At 41.1% G+C, this 24854-nt stretch overlaps 1 protein-coding gene across 1 annotated transcript in view; it reads left to right on the top strand.

Annotated features, from left to right (window-relative positions):
- The window catches only part of LOC136448732 (glutamate receptor ionotropic, delta-2-like), a 35162-nt gene extending 10754 nt beyond the window's left edge, over nucleotides 1-24408 (top strand). The window contains exons 3-18 of the mRNA XM_066448377.1: nucleotides 1811-2068; nucleotides 5119-5315; nucleotides 7303-7356; nucleotides 15018-15185; nucleotides 15408-15505; nucleotides 16103-16166; nucleotides 16434-16559; nucleotides 17971-18075; nucleotides 18391-18573; nucleotides 19136-19294; nucleotides 20186-20348; nucleotides 21077-21251; nucleotides 21706-21851; nucleotides 22216-22372; nucleotides 23539-23785; nucleotides 24070-24408. Of these exons, the coding sequence (XP_066304474.1) occupies nucleotides 1811-2068; nucleotides 5119-5315; nucleotides 7303-7356; nucleotides 15018-15185; nucleotides 15408-15505; nucleotides 16103-16166; nucleotides 16434-16559; nucleotides 17971-18075; nucleotides 18391-18573; nucleotides 19136-19294; nucleotides 20186-20348; nucleotides 21077-21251; nucleotides 21706-21851; nucleotides 22216-22372; nucleotides 23539-23785; nucleotides 24070-24408 (2639 nt within the window). The remainder of the gene's footprint in view (nucleotides 1-1810; nucleotides 2069-5118; nucleotides 5316-7302; nucleotides 7357-15017; nucleotides 15186-15407; nucleotides 15506-16102; nucleotides 16167-16433; nucleotides 16560-17970; nucleotides 18076-18390; nucleotides 18574-19135; nucleotides 19295-20185; nucleotides 20349-21076; nucleotides 21252-21705; nucleotides 21852-22215; nucleotides 22373-23538; nucleotides 23786-24069) is intronic.
- The last annotated feature ends 446 nt before the right edge of the window (nucleotides 24409-24854 follow it).

Here is a 24854-nt window from a genome sequence, read left to right on the forward strand (position 1 = left end):
CTCCAACTAGGGCACTCTTCTCTTGTTCTCCTTCTTTGCTACACAGTAGTCAGTATGATTGTTCCCATTGTCTCATGTTTGTTGCCAATCGTTGTGCCCAATTCCATCAACAATTCATCTCTGCAAGGGGTCGGTCTATTCTCTTCCTCTACTGTTAATATTGCCTGCTTGACAACTCCCTCTCTCTTATCTGTTATTATTAAAATAAATAGCCATGTGGACCATGATCAATTTGATCTATCTTGATTAATAGCAGTCTGTTAAGTAAGCGACGGACGTAAAGCGTTGTTTGAGACATATTTTCCAATGAAGAATATTAGCAAGTCTTTGAGGGCATCCGTTGGGTTATGAATTTTTCTCTGAAATACTTGACAGTGTCCTCTCTTTGGGTTAAAAAACTACCAATTTGTATCATGTTTGAATTCCTTGCAATTGCGCGTGACATTCAAGATTGATACACAATATGAATACAATAAAGTTCAAACGAACTTGAATTTCTTTATTGTTTTTTCTTCAGAGCTTCACCCTGTGACTTTACATAAGAAGCAGCCTTTCGATCCAGTTCACCAGTCACGTAACGGCAGTCAGGACTGTTAATGAAGTAAAACGCAAACGAGACTGGTTTTAACGGACGACAACAGAATCGTTAGCAAACACACCCCGGAACTAACGATGCTGATCTGGTAGAATCGATTTTCAAATCAAAGTTTCCACTGTACTTCCATCTCCACCTAAAGCCCCCTGATCACCGTGGATTTGCCGGTGTAAAATCCGCAATTTTCCTGGACTTGCAGGGGATTTTACGGAATAAAATAACGCAATCGTGAACAAAGCCGTACGTTAGAAGTCATCCAAGGTTGGATAAAACTCGTTAACTACCAGACAGAGCACATGCACAGCTCCAGGTTATATATGTATGGGTGCCCAGAGAAAAAATCGACAATTGTTATGTTCGAGCTGGACTGGAAAAAAAAAACGTTAAAGAGAAAGTAATTATTGCCCATTCCACTGATTTGACTGCGATGATTTTACATAGGTTTATATGAGCGCATGGGCTTTCTGAGGTATATAGAAAATGACTGTCTAATGGGCCTAGTTATTAGATGTCAGTCGCAATTTGTGTCAATTGTGCAAAGGAATTATGTGATGGTTTTACCAATATCTTGCAAGACGCCAGTGTCAGTCACGTTAATGTTTAACTTTAACTATTGATGATGGTTTCTGAAGAAAATCAATACATTTCTTTCGATGTTTATCATGTTTCATATGTATGTTAGTATTTAGCGTCAAACAACATGCAAAATATAATGCCACGTGCAAGACGGGCTCTGTAAGGAATAGAACACTAAATGTTATGTCCTTGTCGCAAAAAAACATAACTTGTTCCCTTGTTGCAAAAAAAATAACTTGCAAAAAAACATAACTTGTTCTCTTTCATTATTGTAGAGTTGAAGCATTACGAGAAGAACCTATTATTTCGATTTAACAGACTAAGTGGCATTTCCATCATCCAGTCACTTATCGTTTAGGTGGTCTCATCAAGATGTTCTTCAGCTAATGACATAGACGGATGAACATCTTGATGAGACCACCTAAATGATAAGTGACTGGATGATGGAAATGCCACTTACTCTTTTAAAACGAAGTAATAAGGACATAAAGTTCTGCCGCGCTAAAATTAAAGTGGACCATTCGTTCTCATAAAGATGTCAAGATAGCTACACTATAACATTGCTCTAAGGTAATCTATATCTCACAGGTATGACTCTAATTGGACATAGGGTTTACTGATCGATGTACTCTTTCGTAGGTTGCTCGTTGATGGCACAGGGTGTCGCCGCCATCTTGTCCTCAACCTCCTGCTCATCTAACCTGATGCTGCAGTCTGTATGTGACGTCATGCATGTACCTCACATCTTCGTGTCACGTGACACGTGTGACGTCACTCCGGACACAAAGTACACCCTGAGTATGAACCCAGCGGCGTTTGAGGTCGACAGAGCTCTGTCGGATATCATCAGGCAGCAGAGGTGGAGGACCATGGTTGTCCTGTATGACGATGAGCTAGGTATGCAAAAAAATGATGACGCATACAAAAACAATGTACACATACATATAAACATCTACACACACACACACCAGGTGGCTCGCAGAAATTTTGAACAGATAAGTTGACGATCAAATTCGTTATGAAAAGACTATATTCCACTATCACTTTTTGGAAACAAATGTACAGACTGTTGAGTTTTGACAAGTCCATACTCACTGGTATAAGAAAGCTGGGGTGACGACTAGAATACTTGACGTTGTATTGGTCATCGTGTCTCAAGAATTGATCACAAAAGGAAGCCAGATCGACAAAGTGGAGTTTGGGGCTTCGTCTTGGTTCTCCCGTACAAAGAAGGATGGTTTAATAACTAGCCTATTGATCCGTCGTGGCTTTTACCGCACGTCATCTGACAGCGGTTCGATGGGCTCAGTCGATATTTCCGAGCCTGATGAAAGACGTATCTCATATAACGTATGGCCCAGGAAATATGGTCAGACACGACCTTACAAGTCCTGGGCTTTTTGGACCCGACCCTGTTTCCTTTAACGTTTTGTCCAGGATCCATATCAGTTTCTAAGTATCTTCTACTGTCGTCAGTTCCGGTAAGAACGCGACGAATAAAGCTAACATCGTAGCTGCAGTAAGCCATTAAGTACCGTTTGATGTTAAATATATGCAGTAACACCTTGGCTACCAATAGTCAAATGACAAAAGTTGAGATACATGTAGTTAAGACATCTACAATGCGGTTGATGTTGACATGTCTGCTAATAGTAGTATCTATCTGGTTGTTTGAAGTGATGAGTGTTGTTTGGCAATCCTGTTGAAGGTCTGATGTTCAAGGTTGAAGGTTTCGTAACAAGCTCCGATGAGGGCGCCAGGTGCTGAAACGCCGATCCCGTATCTCTCAGTTAATTCTTTTTTAAAATCTAGAAATTAGTATTCATTATTATGGCTGTGACCGATTTGGCTTGGTTCCTTCTATCACACTCTGTTAGTAGCTGGAATAGTAGAAATTGGCAAAGTCGGTTGAATGATTTGCCACAGGACTAAGTCGGCCAGATGGTTACCATTTTGTACTGGTCAACTGAGTCTGTATCGAGTCAGCTTCTTCCACGACAAATGCAATAAACGTAATGCTGGCACCAAATGGTATTATAAAAACTTACCACAATTTCCAAACGTTTACTGACGAAAAGAAAACTAGAACCCTGTTAACCTCTCAAAACCCGCTCATTACAAAAAAGGTGGGACACTTCGTCTTCGACTGCTACCAAAAAAGAAGTCAAACCCAAAAAGCGTAGATTGTATTCCGTAGAAGTTCTTAGAATAGCCATTTGTTCTACTTTTCAACATTGTTAACTCGTACTATCTGTACAGTTTACCCTTTCTATGCATGGTTTCATGTTGTAACAAGAGTCTTAGGACCCAAAATCTCCATGAAACTTTTTTTTGTATTAAACCAGTTCCCCCCATTCTATATCGCTCAATGGTATGACCCCGGCCACCTGCAGCTGTCGGGGGCTCAGGTTCCACAGTGACCCACTTTCGCTATCAATAGCTACAAACAGCTGTTAGAAGTGCCACAATGGCCAACACTGCAAATATAGATTTTCCCATTACTTAGGCAAATTAAGTCCAATTTGCATAATTTGCACTTCATTGTATACATCCCTCTCTAAGCTACCTGCCAAGTAAATAACATGAAAATCTGTCGCTCCTTTCTTCAGTTATTCTCCTTTGAAGATTTTGACAAATACGCCATTACAGTTCCAGTGACACATACCAGAGGGCCCAAAATCGACCTTGATCTTTCTCCTCCCCACACCTACCCACATAACAAATATCATTACAATTCATCTACACGTTTTATAGTTATGCTGATTTTACGCATCCGGTGACACATACATACACACACGGTGACACATTCATACACACACGCGCACACACACGCAAACACACTAACTTTGCATGATTTGCACTTCAGTGTGTAAATCTCTGTCCAACCTACCTGCGTACCAAATAACATAAAAATCTGTTGTTCCTTTCTTCAGTTATTCCCCTTTAGAACATTTTTAGAAATAGGCCATTGCAGTTCCAGGGACACAAACCAGGGGGCCCAAAATCGACCTTGACCATTCTCCTCCCAGCGCATACCCACACACCAAATATCATTACAATCCATCTACACGTTCTACAGTTATGCAGACTTTAAGCATCCGACGACACACATGCAAATGATTTACCTCCTTACTTATGCAAATTCGGTCTCATTTGCATAGTTTGCACTTAAGTGTGTACAACTTGGTCTAGCCTACCTGTGTACCAAAGAACATGACGATCTGTCGATCCACTCTTCAGTTCTTCTACATTGAAGATTTTAACAAATACGCCATTGCAGTTCCAGTCACACATGCCAGGGGGCCCAAAATCGACCTTGGCCTTCCTCCTCTTAACACCCACCCACATACCAAAAATCATTACAATCGATGTACAGGTTCTACAGTTATGGTGACTTTAAGCGTCCGGTGACACATACATACACACAAACACCAAACGCAAGCAAAACAGTATCTCCATGAAAAAGCCTTTTTTCATGGAGATAATTAGCCCTCGGGCAAGAACTTGCAAATAAAACACAATATATATAAACCCTTTTTGTACCTTCGCTGGCAAATTATTCAAACTATTTGGCCAATTTGTACTGTTCCAGCTACCCACGGAGTCTAGTAGACGCTAGACTGTTCACTCGAAGAGCACGGTTATTCAACGAAGGACAATAAAGCAAACAGCGTTTTTGGTTATGCTAGGGTCACATTTCCAAGCCGGGGCCCGGCCGGGGTGTTTGCGAAAATGAAAAGTAAAATATGCATATCATGCTGCCATATCAAGAAAATACACAATTTCTAGTTGGTAGTAATTTTCCTACGTATACGTTTTGTGTCCTTCGTTTTCTTTTACATTGAATTTTTTGTTCCCGCCAGCTGCCCGACCGGGCCCCGCTTTGAAAATGTGACCTAAGCATTACATGATGTCTGTTTGCATTGTCTTTTAAAAAATATTATCAGCGTTCAGCAGAGCGGAGACATTGCTGCTGTTGACCCGTGGAATGGTTCCAGAGATCATCCTCCTCCGGCTACCATCCCTCTCCAATGGCAGCAACACCAGAGTCACCCTGCCAAACATCAACGAAGACCCCAAGAACCTGTTCAAACATGCCGTTCTCCTCAGCACTGTGGAGAACAGTATCAGCGTCATCAATGAGGTAGGCAGCTAATCTCCAAGCAGATCTCCACGGTGCCAAAATCGTACAAGCTAGCCAGAGAAGCTCCAGTCTGCCAGTTGGATATGGTGTTTACAACCGTTGGGTCTGCTTGGAGACTAGTAGGCAGCATCAGAAGGGTGTTGGTTAAAGTGATTAGGGAGATGGTAATGGGCAGCTTCATGGGGTTAAGTATAACGGTTGTTTGAACATGTCAATCATTTTCTAGTAGCCATCAACAGAGACGGGAATGTTTATATGCCTGGGAAAAGGTAATGTCTTTTTGTATAGTATGTCTGGAGAGAGGTTGAGTAGAAAATTTTAATCTACTAATTCATGAGACGTGTGAGTAAAAACATGTAGAAATATACATATGAAAAAAAAAAGAAAATTCTTCAACTTTGGCTCCAGTGGTGTCTCTTCGCTATACGTCCAATACCAGTATTTGACAGATTCCACTGCTTAGTAATTTGGAAGGTAACAGAAGGAAAACTCGGAAAGGAGTATCCAACCCGGTATTGTATTGATTGCACTGTTCATCACTGTTGGTTTGGAATTAGCTCCGTTGTTCTGGTGCCTTGGGTCGGAACCGGTATCGGTAGCTATGGGAATGTTTCTGTCATATCTCATCCATGTGGAACTAAGCCGACAGAGACGCCTGGGAGTCAGATGATTTCCTTGGGGACAGGAAACTCTTATTCCTGATCTTTTCGGATTACGGGTCAATGTTGTTCATCATGCCTCAAGATCATGTTCGCTGACATGACGAATGGAGCGGTCCAAAATAGATATGGGGGTCGTGTCTGCGACTGGTAAATATTTCAGAGGAAACCGGGGGATGGCTGTAAATTGCTTGGTTAGCTGCCAGCACTAGCTCTTGTGATTTAAACGGAGAGTCAGTAAGAAGAATAGCCAATTTCAGCTACATTTAGGCATAAGATAAGCATAAATTCTATTTTATCCTCAAATTCAAAATGTGTGCTTTGTGTATATGACGACCGTAGGCCACGCAAATGGATATCAATAAGTTTCTTTCATAGCGTTATTAATCTTGCGGTTGTTGAATGAGCCACACGGCAGCGCTTAGCGCAAGATCCCCATGACTGAATAGCGTCCTCCGGACTTACAAGTCGATTGGAAATCGAAGATCAGTCGTTTCGAAATGATTTTAAGTGCTCTGGGACACACAGGTGTTATGTAAGAGGGCGAACCTGGGTCAAGGCCTAAACATGTTTCACAGATAAACAAGTTTGTTTTATCTTAAGCACATTAGATAAGTGTCAATCATCTTCATTGTGTACTTCAGTGCCTCCGAAAACGTCATAGTTTGCTCTGCCGAGTCAGGGAAATATCCCGTCATAAAAGACAGCATGCCCGTTGCCAAGATTTTGATGGGGGGGGGGGGTTCTTTTAAATGCTTCAGGGACCAGCGAGCGCCATAGGCGCGAAACGAGCGACGCAGGCGCGAGCTTCCTAGGGGGTATGAAAATTGAACCTTCTGATATGGCATTTCTTGTGTTTTTGAGAGGATTTCAAAGAAAGAAATCAGAGATAAAGTGAGCAGTTTTTCTTGGATTCCAGCCCCGCTGGTGATACAAATAAGTTGGACGTTAATAAGTACGTTAAGTGGACCTTCGAGCATGTAAAATTTTAAAAATTAAACCTTCTGAAAGGCCATTTCCTGTGTTTTTGAAAGGGTTTCAGAGGAAAAATCTGAGACAAAGTGAGCAGTATTTTCTAGGATTCTAGCCTCTTCCGAACCTCCCGAACCCCCCCTGGCTACGGGCATGGACATGAACTCCGCACAATACACATACTTGGTAGACTGGACAAATGGAGAAAGAATGAGTCTTCTTGGACTGAGACGATCGATGAAGATCATCTTGGCTCTAAGGCAAATAACAGCCGAGCTTGTATCAAAATGTAAAGCTTAACTGATCTTAGGAAGCGAAATGGCGCAAGTAACATAAGGTGCATTTGTATTCTGCAGGCAAATCAACGGGGACTTTTCACACCAGAACATCACTGGATCATCGCTAATGAGGTAAGAAAAGCCATTGTAAAGCAATATCCAATCAGGAATGTTGGTACATTGTCGTTATCATGCATGGCGTCCCAAAGGTATCATTTACACGTAAATGATCATTACTGTAGTGGACTTAGAAATAAATGAATATAAAAGCGATGGTGGTGTATCATCCACGCTTGTGAGATTAGTAACGTACACAAGGACTATTGTTTGACTATAGACTCATGTAGCAATGGACTTCCACGGTCATTGATCGGTGGACGTCCGTACGAGTTTAGGCAGATTGTTATCACATGATGTCATAGAGTGGAGGTTATCACTTATACTTATCAATTTGCTTCTGCAATATAACATAGTTCATTGATGTAACGTTTGTTTCAACATTTTTACATGTAATCTTAGTCATCCTAGTACAACGCAATGTAAATTGAATCCAATGCAAAATAGACATGAGAAATATGCTGTGCTTGACAAGTCTGAAGTTCAACGTTAACTAGATTATCTTTATTTAATGCATGTCTTTTAAGGCATCCAATACAGTGTAACTCCATTACTGAAGCTTTAGGTTAATTTCTACGTGAAGTAACAAAACTGTAGGTCCTTAAAGTTCTATCCATCTATATTTACTCCTCTGATCTTCTCGTGGAGACCGTATCAAATAAACAGAGGAGTCCCAGTCAGACACCGAACTGCCGCAGCCCTCAAATCACTAAGCCGAAATAGCTTCTCGAGCCAGGGCGGACTAATGGACCTCTTTTAAGGCGACGTTCATTTCCCAAGACAACAGTCGATAACTCCATGTTAAGCAGACCATGGCTCTCCAGAAAGGGTCATCCGTCTGGATTTTCGCCAAGTGTTTCGGTTTACCCTCCAGGAGGAAATGCGCCGATGGGAACAATTTGGTTCCCCAGCCAACGCACACATATCGGATAAACCAACAAAGTTTTACATCCCTGTAGTTTCCGAAATCTAATAAAAAGAGTATATAGTCAATATGCAGAGACGTACTGGTTCATTAAGGTATCGTGTGATGCATGTTGGCATCCGTTGTTGGACATTTAACTGCGACAATAGGCCATTTTGTGGCGTAGGATATTGCAACACTTCGTTTAAGCGCCATTACTCAGCGTTGCACGGCCGTGAAAGATGACCACCGTTCCGTTCTGCCCGCGGTGTGCAAACGGTTGAGTACTAAATAAAGGGTACCGAATTTGTGCAAGCTACGACCTTATGTCACTTCTCCCCGATAGCTAATTTCATCTCAATTTGGTCCGGCCACTGCGGCGGTATTTCACGCTCCGGTTGCAAACAGTTCTCCTCTGGCGTCCTGTATTGAGAAACTGTGATCTGTTGCTCTTCGGTGGAGCGACAATCAATCCGTCCGGAGGTGGTTTTCAGTCTTCATTAAAAGTTGGCCCGGCCATTGCCCGGATACTCGGCCGAGATGTATGACTAATAATCTTTGGATGGAAGCAATTCCTGCCGCCATAAACCAGCCAGGTTTATCATCGTTCAGAGTTTCAAGCTTTAGGAGGACTGGGGTGCAGTGTAGGTATTCATTTGTGGTGATGATGGGGTCGTACTGAGGAGTTTTCATTGTCCTTTAAAAAAGTCAACTAATCGCTCGCTACTACGGCCCAATGAGGAGTGCTGAGCTCTAGTATTTACTTAAAAGTTGTTACGTGCTTTATTTCCCTGGTGATCCTATATACTTATGATATTGGGACAAAACTATGACGTATTGTGAGTTTTATCTCATCTAAACGCACACGACATCGGTGAAAGCAGTAGACATCAATTGTTATTAAAACAACAATGACAATCGTTGTCTATTGCATTCACTGATGTCACTTGCATTTGCATGTGATCAATCTGTATCATCATCGTCGTCGAGGAGATCATCGGATGTCAACTAGGGAAGTTAGGATTGCTTTACGCCACCCGTTCTCGTCCCCTATTAGCGTTCAGCTGTACTGCTGAGTCCAGTGTCTCTCCTGATGTTTTGCGTCGTCTGCATGCGTTCCGTTTTCTTTGTGTTGAGCTTGCTTGCTTCCAGCTCATCGTGCCGCACACAGTGCCCATCAAGCTCCATTCCCCTTTGCCTGATCTTGTCCGTTAGTCTAGCTGACTACCTTTAATTTAATTAGACCTTACCGAAATGAAGGAGAATGACTGTTTGCCACACATTACATCATTGATTATTGGCTGTGAAAACAGTGCTATGATAGTATTTGTCGGAACATTCAGAGCAGTAAAACGTCAGCAAAACTTTGAAATCTTCACCTCTTCTATACTAGGGTACACAATAAATGATACCAACGAACAACGAGGCAGAATTATCTGTTAAATCTTGAAAATCCGTTTATCTATGCCATCTGACTTGCGGCTTAGGAATACTAATTTGTTAGATAAAATATTGCCTCTAGAAAAGTCTCTACCTGTCTCAGTTGTTACCATACCACCTTGATATCGATCCACTTGTCCACAGGAATAATACTCCACCCTTTCGTTAAGGATCATCCTCCTAAAGCTTCTTGCCAGTTCCAGGGTCATTATTACCGGGATATCCGATGGCGTTGCCTTACCGGCCATGGCGATTGACTTCCCGTTAGATCCTATCTGGCGTTTAGAAGATTCCATCTGACAGCCTGGGAAGCTGGAAGGCCTATTCTGATATGTTATATGGACTGTGATTGTATATTGATGTCCCAAAATCTGACAGATTTTCATTACCCTGGAGCAGGCATGAAAAACGATAGATGATAAGACCTGTCTGGGATGAATATTACAAAAAAAATCGATGTTTAACTCATTCCTGTACGGCGCAATTGTATGGAATTATCTACAGCTTTCTGTCTGTGGCTTGGCAGAAAGTATTTGCTCGTTTAAAGCCGCTATCTAATACTGGACCCGCGGCACGTTGGCGACCTCGCTGCGCCCAGGTAATTTGACTAAGCTCTCAAAATGAATTTCATCGATAAAAACTAATCTTTTTATGCTTTGCGTGTTTTGTTGGTTTTTAGTCATACTTGCACGTTTTGCATGATATTACCAATATAAAGTCAAGGGTAACAGAAATTCAATTTTGGACGTAGCGAGGCCGCCATTGTGCTGCGGGTCCAATGATACAGAGGCTTAAGACTTTCCACTTGTCACCGGATTTACCCTTTATCAATTTCATACCGCAATCTTAAAACAGCATTTTGCATTCCTGCAACTTTCTTCTAACACAAACGAATAGAAAATAACGTGTTTAGTGAAATGAATCTGAATCATTGTGTGTGCCTTTGTGGAAAGATACAATGTATCTACACATGCAAGTCATGAAGAAATCTTCTGGTAAATTGATTGATGCTGCTAAAGCATGAAACGAGTAGTAAGTCCCCGTGCAGCCAGGGTTTGGAAAGAGTGTCAAAAGAGTAACGGGTATTCAATTATTGTAAAACTACCACAATTAGCATAAGAATAAGCAACCGCAAACTGAGGGCGATGGCAACTTGTTATCTGTCAATTCTTCGCCATTATCCTTCAACCTTCAAGAACTATTTCCCACGGTTCCGTGCGCCTGCGCACCTCATCACTGGGGTTATGTGTGGATCACTTCTGTCCACCTCGTTCGTCTCCTGTCTTCCTGTGTAATAAATCATTGTAAACCTCAGGTTAATCGGCCCAACTTATCATTTAGACTTAGGCCTGTGAACGAAAACGTTAACCTTTGTGTGTCACTCCACTGGTTGGCAAAAATGGCGCTCAACTGACAGCATCTGGCTCTGACAGCTGGAGCTGGAGCTGCAGCCAGACTACCTACGCCATCTTCAAACAAACGTTATAAGACTCCACGACGTCACACTAGTTGGATTTATAAGATTCTACCTCCTAAGGTTTTCTATTATAAACCTGGTTAGTTTGGCAGAGAAGAGTTTGTATTCGCAAATGTTCTTTTAAAGACAACGGATTACATCTTTAGATTCGTTGTTGAATCTGTGTTCAATCGTGGTATTTATGCACACATGTAATTTGCATTCTATGACACGAACACTCCTGTTGTATACTATGCCAGTGCACAATACGTTCCACACTACGCAACTCATTATTTCGAAAATCATCATTCATAAAGCTTCACTTCTAAGCCCCGATCATAGCCTTATAATAAGACTAATTCACTGCTGAAAATGGTTCCAGTGTAATGACTACTTTAGAGCACGAGCTAAGCCCATTGTGAGTCTGGGTAGATGTGAGAGGGTCATTCAATTTCCCGCAAATGGATGTCACCATACGAGGCACGTCCCACGATATGAATACAATAAGTCATCTCTTCAAGAGGGGGGCTATCTGCATCAAAGCAGTGAAAGTGTCCAGTCTTACAGGCCATTGTTTTCCTGCATACTTCACACTTTACACCTCAGCACTATTTGGTGATGCCAACGTGATTGAGATGTTTCTTTTCATTGCGTTTTAAGGTTAATGTACATGTTATAGATCAGAATTGTTTGGACATGGTGATTCCTAACGTATTCCTTAAACAGGATGGTAAACAAAAGAATGGGAGAGATAGAGAATGAGATCTAGAACCTGTGGCATAAGGAGTATTCTCTTGATGAGGCATGCCCCCCAGAAGGCTTTTCTTGTTGAACTATATGCTATATGAAGATAAGGCTTGCATCACAGATATTTTGTGTCTTCTGCCCTACTTGGCAAGTGGCGCGGCGTATCTCATCTGCATTGGTAACCTGTTTACTTTGCATTAACAGAATTAGTTCCGTCTGTGTAGGTCGATGTTCTGCACTGTCTTCACCTTGACCCAAGGGTCGAGGCCGTTGACTTGAAACAGTGCAGTGCAGAAGATCATACTTAAAGCAATACTTCCGATTGGATGGCTGTTACGACTCGCTGAGTTCGTTTAAAAGCTTTTCTGAAGATTCAGTACAACCCGAGTAAATCGATGGACACACTTCACGGCCGTAAGTTAAGTGATGAGTCAAGAAAAGAGCAATCCTATGCCTTAGAAATGACGGTATATACTGTCCCCCGTTATGCATAACCGGCCCTAGGTGTAAGCTCTGTCACACGTGTAATTGTTGTGTATGTATAATTCTAAACGTTTCCCGATATACACTTGGGTTCTAAATTGTCACGTCTGTATTGTCCTAAGACACAAAACGTCGTTGATGACTCACACGAAAGAGACAAAGTTTTGTTAGAGATAAAGAGACCATGTCTATGGAGTCATTGCCCTCATTACCTCCTCAAGTTGCTAGAAGATGGAAGCCACGATGAGCTTATCGATGATCTAAGAGGCGCTAAAGGTCCTTGGTTCACACTGACTCTTCAAGAATACAGATGTGCCTTGAAAGTTGCTGTAACGATGTTCTCTGGGAATAAAAGGTTTTGAAATACTGTCACTGAAATGCCCATGACGGGGCAAGAGTGACATGTTAAGTAACGAACGGAGGCTGCTAGGGGTGGCAGAGGCGTCGTTCGTACCACCGGGGACCGGAATGGAATCGTTAGCAGTACTCAAGGCGCGGAGTTGTTTCCTTTCTTTGTTTTGTTTTTGGGTGATGCTAATAGAGTACAAGGGAGTACATCGGAGCAGATGTGACGGCAGCCAGGGGCAATGTAGGAATAGGGTTTTATGCATTTGAATCACAAACATCACGAGTCAAAAGAAGTGTGCGATACTCCTGCACATCAAGCACAGACCTTTTTTGTAGGATGTCTGCATATTAAAATTTAACATTCGGAACCTCTAGACAGCACCTGATTGTGAAGATTTGTACATGTCTGATTTGAGTTTCGAGCAATGTAGATTGGTTTTGCCACGTAACAATTCGTAGAATTCAGCATTTATGATAGAACATGATGAAAAAATCTAACATCTTAGACAAATTTATGTTGTTAACTTTTCCACTAACTGAGAGTGATTCATTATCATAACTTTTATTGCGTCTTCCAATAGACGATGATTAGCATAAGCCCTTCTGTACCGATTGTGGAATTAGGTTAAGCTCGATGGATCGAAATTTTGTTCTTGGCCACTCAACTCTCGCTAGAAAAACCGCCCGTTTAAGGATGGCAACGATTAGTGAGTAAAAATCGACCGATGAAACAAATCGATACATACAGTCACTGTGATTATCCAGGGTCTTTTAAAACCAAGCATCAGTGCCCGAGGAAGGGTGAACAGATAATCCTTGGCAATTGTAACCAGCTTCAAGCACTTGTAAAACATATTCCGTCATCATGTTTAAAACATCAAGGGGGTTCAGTGTCTCTGAGGACGACATATGCTTGGGATAAGAGAGGAAAAGACATGGAAGGAAAATTTCCTAACCCTTGATTTGTACGTCACATTAGTGGCCTTGTTTATAGGCAATGCGTGATTGTGGGGTACATTCGCTGAACAAAAGCGTTCGGCGGGAACAATTTCCCTGGGGAAAACAGCAAATGGTTTCAAGTGTCCTGATGTAGTACGATGCTGAGTTTGGACCTGTGCAAAATGACGCGTGCCTTTCTCACACCCAGTTTCTCTTACAAAAGAGGAAATATCATTCCCGATGGACCCCTTATCGCCGATGATACTGAACATCTGGCGGCTTTCTAGCCGCTAGAATGGTATCCATTTCTCAATGACGTATTTTCTTGTACGCAAGTCCCACTGCTATAGTTCATCAAGCTATAATTGCCGGAAGAAGCAAATCTGCACACTTATAGATGGCTTGTTAGAGCAAATGAAATGGTGTAGATCCAACTGAGACCGGCTCTTTGTGTGTAATTGTGTAATCGTTCTCTTTACTGTTGTTTCGGCTAATCAGATACGCCGTGGAAGATAGGTGACTTCAATCGTTGGTTGGCCATTAATAAGACCGTGACTTCCGTAAAGGCTATATGCACATGCCGTTAAACTCACATGAAAATCTATATCAAGCAGCCAGTACAGTATTTCCAGAGGACATGACTCTATTCAAGTGCTGCAAGTTGTAGCTCTTTGACGGGCGTAAAGGCTATATGTACATGCCGTGAAACTCGCATAAAAAGCTATATCGAGCAGCCATGGCCAGTACAATATTTTTCAGAGGGCATGACTCTATTCAAGTGCTGCAAGTTGTAGCTCTATGACGGGCATAAGAGATTCTCTGTCACGCATTTCAGTTTATGACATACAACGATAGTTTTCATGCGGCACCTTTTTGAATGAAGCTCAAGACAGGAAGTGTCGTAATTGATGCTTCGAATGAGACATTTTCCAGAACACGAAGTAATTGTAAAAGAAAAATGGACGTGGAAGACATTTCTTTCCCATACTTTACCTTATCCAGTTGTGCGTTACATTTAGTTATTGCTATGATATGGCACTTTTTCGAAGGCGACTCAAGAGAGAAAGTGTCGCCATTGATGCTTTGAATGAGGCATGTTCCAAAACACGAAGTAATTGTAAAAGAAAATGGACGTAGATGCCGTTTTCCCAAACCTTATCCAGTTGTGCTTTTTTGTCATGTCGGCACACGTATTTGTGATAGGTGGTGTTTTCTGCAGCAAGACGGGATCAGAATCACTGACAACGTGACAAGCCTTTGCATAAAAGCTATTGGTGAATAGATATACTTGTCCTGCATTCTATTTACACCGTTCCCATGATATATCGATATAAAAAAGTAAACGTTTTGTTGTTACAGGCGATCAGCGATCACCAGATCAAGGCTATGAACATGTCGAAAGGCCAGCTGACCGTTGCAAGAAGGCGTATTCCTGACACTGCGTACACGTCGGAGTTTCTGACGTATTGGAACTCTTTGCCAACGAACCTGACCAACAACACTGCAGATAGTGTATACGATATAAAGGTAAAGAAAAAGTGTGAAGGCTACATCGTTATGATTTTGAAATATGTAATGGTTACAATTTCCAATAAAAAAATGGCACGTTTTTTTGTCGTTGCAAACTTTAAGAGACGGATCACATGTGATCTTTAAAAGGAGGATCGGATAATTAATTGTAATTGCGGGGATTGGTGGTGGTGGGAATTGTGTCCTACTAATTTCATTTACATAATGCGTTTACTGCAGATGACGGCCCTGTACATGCACGATGCTGTCTTGCATCTTGCCCAGGCTGTGTATGCCTTGTTTAGGAACAGGCAGTGGATAGGCCCCAACAAATTAAGGTAAATCTTTAAATTGATTTTTTAGATTGAAGGTACAGAGTAGTCGTATCGATGTGCATAGGATGTTATGAAATATATACGTATTATTCATATTACGAAATAGGACACAGGGCTCGAAATAGTGGGTGCATGTGCACCCAGTGCACCCAGAATTGGATCTGTGCACCTTATTTTTGACTGTGGGTGCACTGGTGCACCTATATATTTTTGTAGCCTATAGGGTTAAGGTACTATTGTACACTAGTATACAGAATATTCTTGAAATGTAAGTATAAAAAACAGCATGATAACTTTTTGTTGTACTTTATTTAATGTATCATTTGTTTGAAATGTTAAAGTTAGCTATAGAATTACAGATTGAAGTTCTTAAGAAAGGCAGCAGCGTTAAACTTTGTAATTGTGTTCTGAAGAGCATTCAACTTTATTTTATCTGGTGCACCCAAAATTCTTTCTGTGCACCCAATTTTTTGAGTTGGGTGCACCAGTGCACCTATTCCCAAAGATGAATTTCGAGCCCTGGGACAGTTTGACAAGTATTAACGAGATAGAAAGTTAGGTATGCATTAAAATGTACTGGTTTGATATCTTCAAACATAGGTGTTCGTTAGACGTGTCCTTACCATGGCCAGGTGGTGCTCTGTTGATGAAGGAGTTCAAGAAGGTATGTCTGATATGTTCGATACATCAAAGTATCCAATACAAGCAGAAGCAGAATTATAGTTTCAATATCGCACCGTTATGGATTTGATATTTTTGCAACATACTAACTATAAAACGCATTTACATTGGTGGATGAGCTAACATATGTATTCTAATTTGTTTTCAATATCGCACCGTTGTGGATTTGATATTTTTGTAACATATCAACTATAAAACGCATTTATATTGGTGGATGAGCCAACATATGTATTCTAATTTTGTTTGTCAGCAGACCGACGACGGGGGTGTTCTTGGAAACTCCATATTTGAGCAAGCAAAATTGCATTCATCATTGAGCTCTAAACTGAAGACACTGGCAAAAGACAGGACTGGCAAACTCACGGATCCAACCTGGGTAATATCTTTGTTCACTTCTACATACATATCGTAATAACGGGATTGCTTATAACTATCATTGTTAGCTATAGGAATTATAATGTTCTATCTAGTTTTGAATGTTGAAGATCTTTCTATCTTTATGGATTTTTTCAGGCTCTTGGTCCTTTAAATCCCTCTATAGGACGATTGAGTTCACAAATACTGCCTACTGTCGAATACTGCCTCGGTTTATTTACTAGCTTATTTAATAGAGCTCATTTTATAGTGTCATATCTAATTGATTTCACAAAGTCGAATATTGCCCTCAGGGGAGACAAGGGGAAAATACGAGACTAATCCATATTGTATAAAACTGTCATTAAAAGTCCCCGCGTGGGCGCCTTATGATTCTTCCTCCGGGGATCAATGGTAATCTTCATACAAATCCATATTGGCATGGTTCGGAAATCTGATACCGAAATTGCCGCAAGGGGAGTGCTTATTAATTTTTATTATTGTCATGGATACTTAGACCACATAATCAGATTGTAACATAACAGACTCGCTCGATAAAGGTTATCTCCGGACAAGGTAAAATGCTTAACGATTGATGCAAACTGGGCAAAACGTTAAACTTGAAGCAGTATAATATTCCGATAAACAGTCGTTTTACAGCTTGGCACCCGTGGAATCGTACGTGAACATTCAGCTTAATGAGGATATCGACCTCAACGTAAGACAGAGAGTCTCGCTCCTTGTAATTCGCCATGATTTAACGCACCTTGCCAATGTTTATGACGGGTTCCTTCCTTTATCGGTTGAAAGAATAGATGACTGGTGTGCTTTGGGCAAGCAGTAACTCAAATCAAAGCGACGTCTGTGGAAACATGCGCGTATAGTTCATTAGCAGTACTGTCACGATAACACCTTAATGAACTATTGTACGTGTAGGGGTTTGACTACTTCCTTTAACGGCATGATGGATTGTCATTAGAGCATTGCATCTTTAAGATCTCCCAATTGCCTTCATTTGAATCAGCAAAAGCAAACAAGGGAAAAGGTAGATCCCAAGTAGATTTGTTTTCTAGGGCGTAATATACTAACTTAAAGAAGTATCGGCGACAGTGTAAGCCTTGTGGCATTATAGAATATGTCACAAAGGATGCAAGAGTTGCCTGTTATCTTGTATCAATCAGCACCACTATATCATCTTTGGTTCATTGAAAAGCATGTCGCTATTCAGTTGCAGTGTATGTTTACATGTACGGGATTAGCATTTCTTTTCAAGAGAGGGACATATTGCGTTTGCACATACTAGTGCCCTGTGTGATCTTATATTGACATGTGTTCATTGTCCTCCTCAACAACGCCTCATGAGTATTCACCACCCAGGGCAGCCTTATTGCCCTCGAAGAAACCATTTCATTCAGGTTAAATTGCTTCTTCAGGCGGGATGGTGGCATGCTGATATTATCTCCGAAGAGAACTTCTTTGAAGAGATGAAGAAAAAGTCTGGCATCAAAGGCAGAACATTCAGAGTGGTAACATTACAGGTAGATCTTTTTTAATTGAGGGAAGCACTGAAGTAGCAAAAATAGTCATGTTTTCATGGCGCGTGTTCCATCTAGTTAACGCTGCATGAATGAATGAATAGCCATTTCAACGTAATCAAAGCTGACCTAGTATTAAAGAGTGAATATAATGGAGAACAGTAAATAATGACCACCCTCATCACCATGTCCATCAACCATTGTGTTTAGTAAACTCAAGGTAATTGCCTTTTCAATACGAACTTGTCAGCTGTCGTTCAATCAGTCAAAAACATGGACCTAGTGCGCTTGATAGTGAACACGACTTTACTTTCTCAGGAGGAGCCGTTTGTGTTTAAGACGAATGAGGGCGTGTACACCGGATTCTGCATCGAGCTTTTGAAGGAGCTGTCCGCCATCTTGGATTTTGAGTATCTCATCTACGAGGGGCATGATGGGAGATATGGTAATCTCCAAGACGATGGGAGCTGGGACGGGTTGATGAAAGACGTTGTTGAAGACGTGAGTCAGGATGATAGCTACCAAAGCTACTTTATCTACTACTGCACCATTTTTAGATATGTTGTAAGTGACGAAGCTTGTCTCATGTTATTTCCCTAAACGAACTAACATGAGAGTAATGTTATTTTCTAGTGAGAACCTCCTAAAAATGTGGCATAATCATTTGGAAAACTGGGGTTTTTAAATACCTGTTGTTTATGAACAGCAATCATTAGTTAGTTGTGAACAGAAGAGAAACAAACAAGAACGTAAGGTTTCAGTTGTGTGATTATCAGGTAGAAAAGGAGGTCAAAGGTCAATTTTTGTAAACATGGCCGGATTCGTAGGGGTTGTGCCGATTAGAAAGTTAAAATTATGCTCTAGATTGAAACTTTAGAGGTCTGACACTCCTGCCAATGCATGTTTTTCATGGACTAAAACTGAGGTAGGTAACCTTTGACAGCCTCTTTCTTATATGATTACCTTGATTACTGTCTTGTGGCCTACCTCCTCTGGCAACTGTGGAGATTTAGCATATGGTTTAATTGTGGAGATTTAGCATATGGTTTGAATGTGGTTTCAGGAGGCAGACTTCGCTCTGGGTGCCATTCCAGTCACCCCAGACCGGGAAAGGTCACTGGACTTCACACGGCAGTTCATGGAGGCTTCCATTGGTCTTCTGGTCAGACAAAGACCAAAGAAGGCCGACTGGTTAACGGTTGTAAAACCGTTTCAGCCGAAGGTATTCCGCATGTCTTCGTTATTTCACAAGTGTGTTTAATAAGACATAGAAAACAATTGATATTAATAGCTGGATCTTTGTTATCTATGCATAAAAGACCAAGAGGGCCAACTTAACAGTCTATATAGCAGTTTGAGCTATTCGGGATACATTTTGGGTCAATTAACGTATCGAACCGTTTGATCAAGCGATGATTGCATTAGACTCTAGTTTCTATGGCATATTGAAAATCTTGTCAACCATAGATCGATTTCTATCCGTGAACTTGGTCAGGCGTGCGGTATTAATTGGCATGACTCAGACAACGTTTTGATCACTGGCAGTTGATAAATGATATGCCAAGAATTTTTATCCGATGTTATGAAAATTTCAATATTCAATTTCCGCTCCTCTATGTGGAATATGTCTAAGTAAAAAGTCGATTCCAAGGCTCAATAATGTCATGCCTTGATGTACTGCGGTGTTCGTTGATGCAAGAATATCCTATCCTATTTTTATAACTTGATAAATGACTGAGTTCTGCAAGGATGATATAAACATGCATATGTTACAGCGAAACTGTTGCAAGTGGAAAAATTTGCCACAAATTCTTCTGTAGATATACTGAGCTGAAGTTTTAAGTCCGTGAATAGTTTCATCAGGTTGGTAAGTCACTGAATAAAAAGACTCTTTTTTTATACACAACCAAGAGATTTATTCCACCGACGTTTCGGTGACCATCTGTCACCTTCTTCAAGGCAATTCTGACTGGTTCACATAGTAATGCAGCACAGGTGTCGCTGCTTATACATAATGAGATGCATTCCCAAACGCAAAATATTTACATATGTACAATCACAGGAGATGACATCACTATGAAGTTTTAGGTATTTTTTACTTTTTTTTCGACAGGTGTGGTTGTGTACGATCGCTGGATTCGTGGTGGTTAGTGTTACCTTGTTTCTGTTGCATCGCGCTGGAGCCAATGGAGATGAAGAAAATATTGTCAAGAACACAAACGAGCCAAACCTAGCGGACACAGTTTGGTTTGTGTACGGCACGTCGGTTCGACAAGGTAAAGCCCCCCCCCCTCACTGGACCCGCGGCACGCTGGCGGCGTCGCTGCGTCCTAAACTGGATTTGTCTTACCCTTGACTTTATAATTGGAATATTATTAAAAACGTACAAGTATGACCGAAAAGACAACAAAACACACAAAGCTTAAAAAGATTCGTTTTTAGTCGATGACATTTGTTGAGTGCTTTGTCAATTCAATCAGCCACAGCGACGCCGCCAGCGTGCCGCGGGTCCAGTGAGAGGGGGGCTAAGGCATGTGTTTCGTATTCACCTACAACTGATAAAAACTCTGATTTTCTTTTATATCAGACTTCACAGTGACAATATTGGAACTGAACAGAGCATGATGCAGCGTGATTGTTAACTTGTGCTCTAATGTAGATCCGGAGTTCTTCATTCACGCAGTTAACGAATAATCGTCAATTCATGTATTCGCTTAATACGGTATGAAGATCCCTCATGCACTGTTTATATATCTATCTATGCAGGCCAATTCACATACAGCGCCATACAGAAATGTTCTAGACTATCAGAATGCATAGTTAGATTGTAGATACTGTCAGAAATAAAGTAGATCCAGTTCTTTATGATTGTGAGATCTTACCAATAGTTCAACTGCCAGATGTGTACAAGTTGCCATACATTGTACTTATCACAATGGTCGCGCAGTTAAGTTTTTTCTCTCTCTCTCGAACAGTCTAAGGTCTACTTTTCACTCTGTTGCAGGCGGAGGGATATCTCTGGGGCGGCTGTCCACTCGGATACTGACGGGCGTATGGTGGCTGTTTATCCTGATCGTTCTGTCTTCTTACACCGCTAACCTAGCCGCCTATCTCACCGTTACCAGGCTACAGACTCCCATCAAATCAATAGAAGACCTGCTATCATTAGGGTCTTACTCGTAAGAAGGAGTTTATATCTGTTTATCTATAACATGATACAAACAATATAAGTAAACTACGTCGCATTTCTGTGGTTTAAAAACGTTATTTGGAAGACGGGTAAAATGTTGTTTGATATATCGCATTATTCTGAACTACTAATACAAGTATATCGCATTATTCTGAGTTGTTTGATTTATTACTCCTATGTTTGATCATTCCCGCTTCATGTTATATGATTGTGAATTGATTACTCATTAAGTTTATGTTAAGTTATCCTTTTGTATCCTGATTTGTTATGATTTATCATGTAATGTAAGCGCTCCCTTGGAAATCAGTTACAATGTTAACTGAAGGGACCACCCTAAAGATTGAAAAATAAATAAATGAATACCTCCTGGGTAGTCACAATATAAAGTAACAACAATGATGCAATGATGCTCCAAGTTTGATAATTCCCTTTATGTCCTTCAGCTTTGGCGCACTCCAGAGTAGCAGTGCAGTACAGTTCCTGTCCGAGTCAGATGAGCCGTCACACCAACATATCTGGTCACTACTTGTTAGAAGAAACAGTAGTCTAGTGAAGGAGACCACAGAGGAAGTTGAGCGGGTCAAAGAAGGTTCGAGTATCTCTATTGATTTCGTCTTGTCCAGCATAACGCTTTGTGTCAGTATCATCGATCAACTGCAACTTCCAATGATGTTATCGTATCTTTGTTACTTTGGCATCGGATGGCATTGGTCTCGCGCTAAAGAGTGATACAGTGTGGGAGGTTTATCGAAAGTTTGTTCCTGGGCTACCGATTTACGTAACAAGAGATTCATTCATGCTGAAGCTGCAACATTGTGGTTGAGATCACAGGAAAGAGTATTGATACGCAAGGATGGTTCTATCTATGCCAGGCTGTTACGTGCACCACGCGTAAAATGAGTAAGGATACGGTTGTCTTCCGTAGTTATCATAGTCTCTTTTCTTCGTTTTAGGGTCACATGCTTTGGTAGGGGACGTGCCCATCATAAAGTATTTAGCAGACAGGGACCCTAGCTGCCAACTCTCTGTAATCGAGTTCACAACGCACAGCTGGGGCTACGGCCTCGCCTTCCAAAACGGTTCACAATTCACCGAGGTCATCTCTTTGGCGTAAGTATGCTTACCTTTTTTTATACCAGAACTAGCAGTTTATGCTCATCAAGTTAAGATTCCCGGTTCCAACGCCAATAAAGTACAGTCAGTGGATTTCAGACGACACTTCGGCCTTCTGACCCACTCTTCTATTCTATTCTATTCTATTCTATTCTATTCTATTCTATTCTATTCAATTCTATTCTATTCTATTTTATTCTATTTTATTTTATTCTATTCTGTTCTATTCTATTCTATTATTGATTTCGCACGGATAAAAAACAATACATACAGACATCTAAGCAAAACACATTAGGATTGTGATGGGGAAGGTGCAGACCAATAAGCTCTATAAAAGTCCTTCCCCACTTTTTTGTCGGCGTAAAAAAGGGCTAACGATGATAACTAAAGGTGAAGAAACAAAAGACTAAATAACAACTAATTACCATAATCACCTAGACGGTAAAAAATTCAATAACTAACGATAGAAATATTAACGAAAGTTCTGGCACGTGACCTCACAAAAATGTGACGTCAGTGGCCGGTCAAAAGTACCCGTATGAAGGCATTGTCCTCGTCCTGCGTTTGGGACGAATGTTTGAACCCAGGACATATCTTACCAACAGATGAGTTTCTTATTCTTATTCTAAAAAAAGTTGTACATTCCTTTTTGTATCCCGCAGAGCGATAAATCCGCTACTGCAAGGATGATGAGAAAGGCTTGGGAAAGAAACGCTGTGTAACTAAGCACGAAATTAATGATAAAGAATTCATGAAATATTGATAGAAAGAAACGTAAGGCTACCTTGTAGAATTACAAAACAATTAAGAATAATCTTGAGTACCTCCGGACACTTTGCTGTGCTATAGAATATTGCATGAAAGCATAAAAGACTTACTGTGTCTATATGATATGTATGTATGTAGTTTCTCCGGTAAAACCATCATAAGGCGTTACACACCAGTTGTCTCTTTTTCCGTCTCTTTGCCGATGCGGGCCACCACAACCTGCCACTCTATTCTGTCCATTGCCTGCTGTGCTACAACCGCAATGAGCCATGACAGCTATATTTTTCTCAACAGCCTTTGGAAAACTTTAATTATCTTAAAATGCACCGTAAGTCAGGAGCCATTTTAAGGCTGTGCGTCTCAAGTCCCCTGTTTCTCGTTTTCCACATCTCCAGAATCCTTAAGCTCCAAGACAGTGGCAGAATGGATGAGCTCAGACATAAGTGGTGGCCGGGAAGAAGTAGTAATTGTCCTCCTCACGGCAGTCTTCTAAACAGCGAGACAGCACAGCTCGACCTGGAGGCTTTTGCTGCCGTCTTCTGCATACTGATATTCGGTCTTGTACTAGCGTGTACCACATCACTGTTCGAAACACTTTGTCGGAGAAGTCGACAGCGGAAGGAAATGTCCAAAGGAAAAGAGGTAACCATTGATTCTTCTTATTCTTTTCTTTTCAACACATTGATACTCCACTACATCGCTCAGGATGTTTCGGCTAATGATTTGCATTACAGCACCGTAGTTATGTATAAAGGTATGCATACTTCGTTGCGTATACATGATTAGTTGACTGGACTATCATAATGATATATATGCATATTGTATATCCATGTGTCAAGCTTTAACGGTGTTACGTTGCTAGGTCCATGGGCTACTCGTAGATTTCTTTAAACAATTTCGTCCTGAAAATTCCTTTAATTCCTCAGGCTGAGCTAAACGGTGAACTACAAATGGGCAAGATCAGCACCAAGACGTCACCAGGTGTCTCCGTTCACAGGGAAGACAACGGCGAGATCCACATTCACGTCTCACCGCCAGAACAGTTCCCTCCCCCACCTCCAACACCTTTTCACCTGGCAAGAACCTACTGTGAATGCTGTGGAGACACGAAGAAAAGCAAAGACAGTCCTGCAAGGCGAAAGTATTGTTTCTGCTCCAGCCTAGATCAAGAGGAGGGTGTCTGGACCACTGGATCGACACCTACGTCAGTGGATACAACGACAGACACTGTGCAGAACCCGGCTGATTTTACTACAAAGCTATAACTTTATCAAAGAGGCTAGCGACACAGCTTTAAACAAATCTTTTACCACCACTATAACCACTATCCACACTAGTGCAGGTGGCTATGCAACAGCGCAGCATTTACACAGGTAGTATCCAATCAGGTTTGACATCCAGTTAATCAAGGAGGCTATGGGTGGTCAGATAATTAAGACTATTCAGTGTAACACTCCTTTTATTTTGTGTAAATCATCGCTGAAAGGACATCTCTCGAATTATAACCGATGGAAGTATATCCTGTCGGCGTAACATTACGTGTGTACAGAATTAATTGTTATTATAACTATCGATTATCGTATAGAAATATAAAAAGCGCCATTTTTATAACGTGACTACTAATATTAGTTTCAGTGTTGAATTACACAAGCAGGCGCTGTCAGGTGAAGATATGTATCAGATAAGACAATACAGTAATTTATCATTTGTA

The sequence above is a fragment of the Branchiostoma lanceolatum genome, chromosome 14 (genome assembly GCF_035083965.1).
Source record: "Branchiostoma lanceolatum isolate klBraLanc5 chromosome 14, klBraLanc5.hap2, whole genome shotgun sequence".
Taxonomy (NCBI): domain Eukaryota; kingdom Metazoa; phylum Chordata; class Leptocardii; order Amphioxiformes; family Branchiostomatidae; genus Branchiostoma; species Branchiostoma lanceolatum.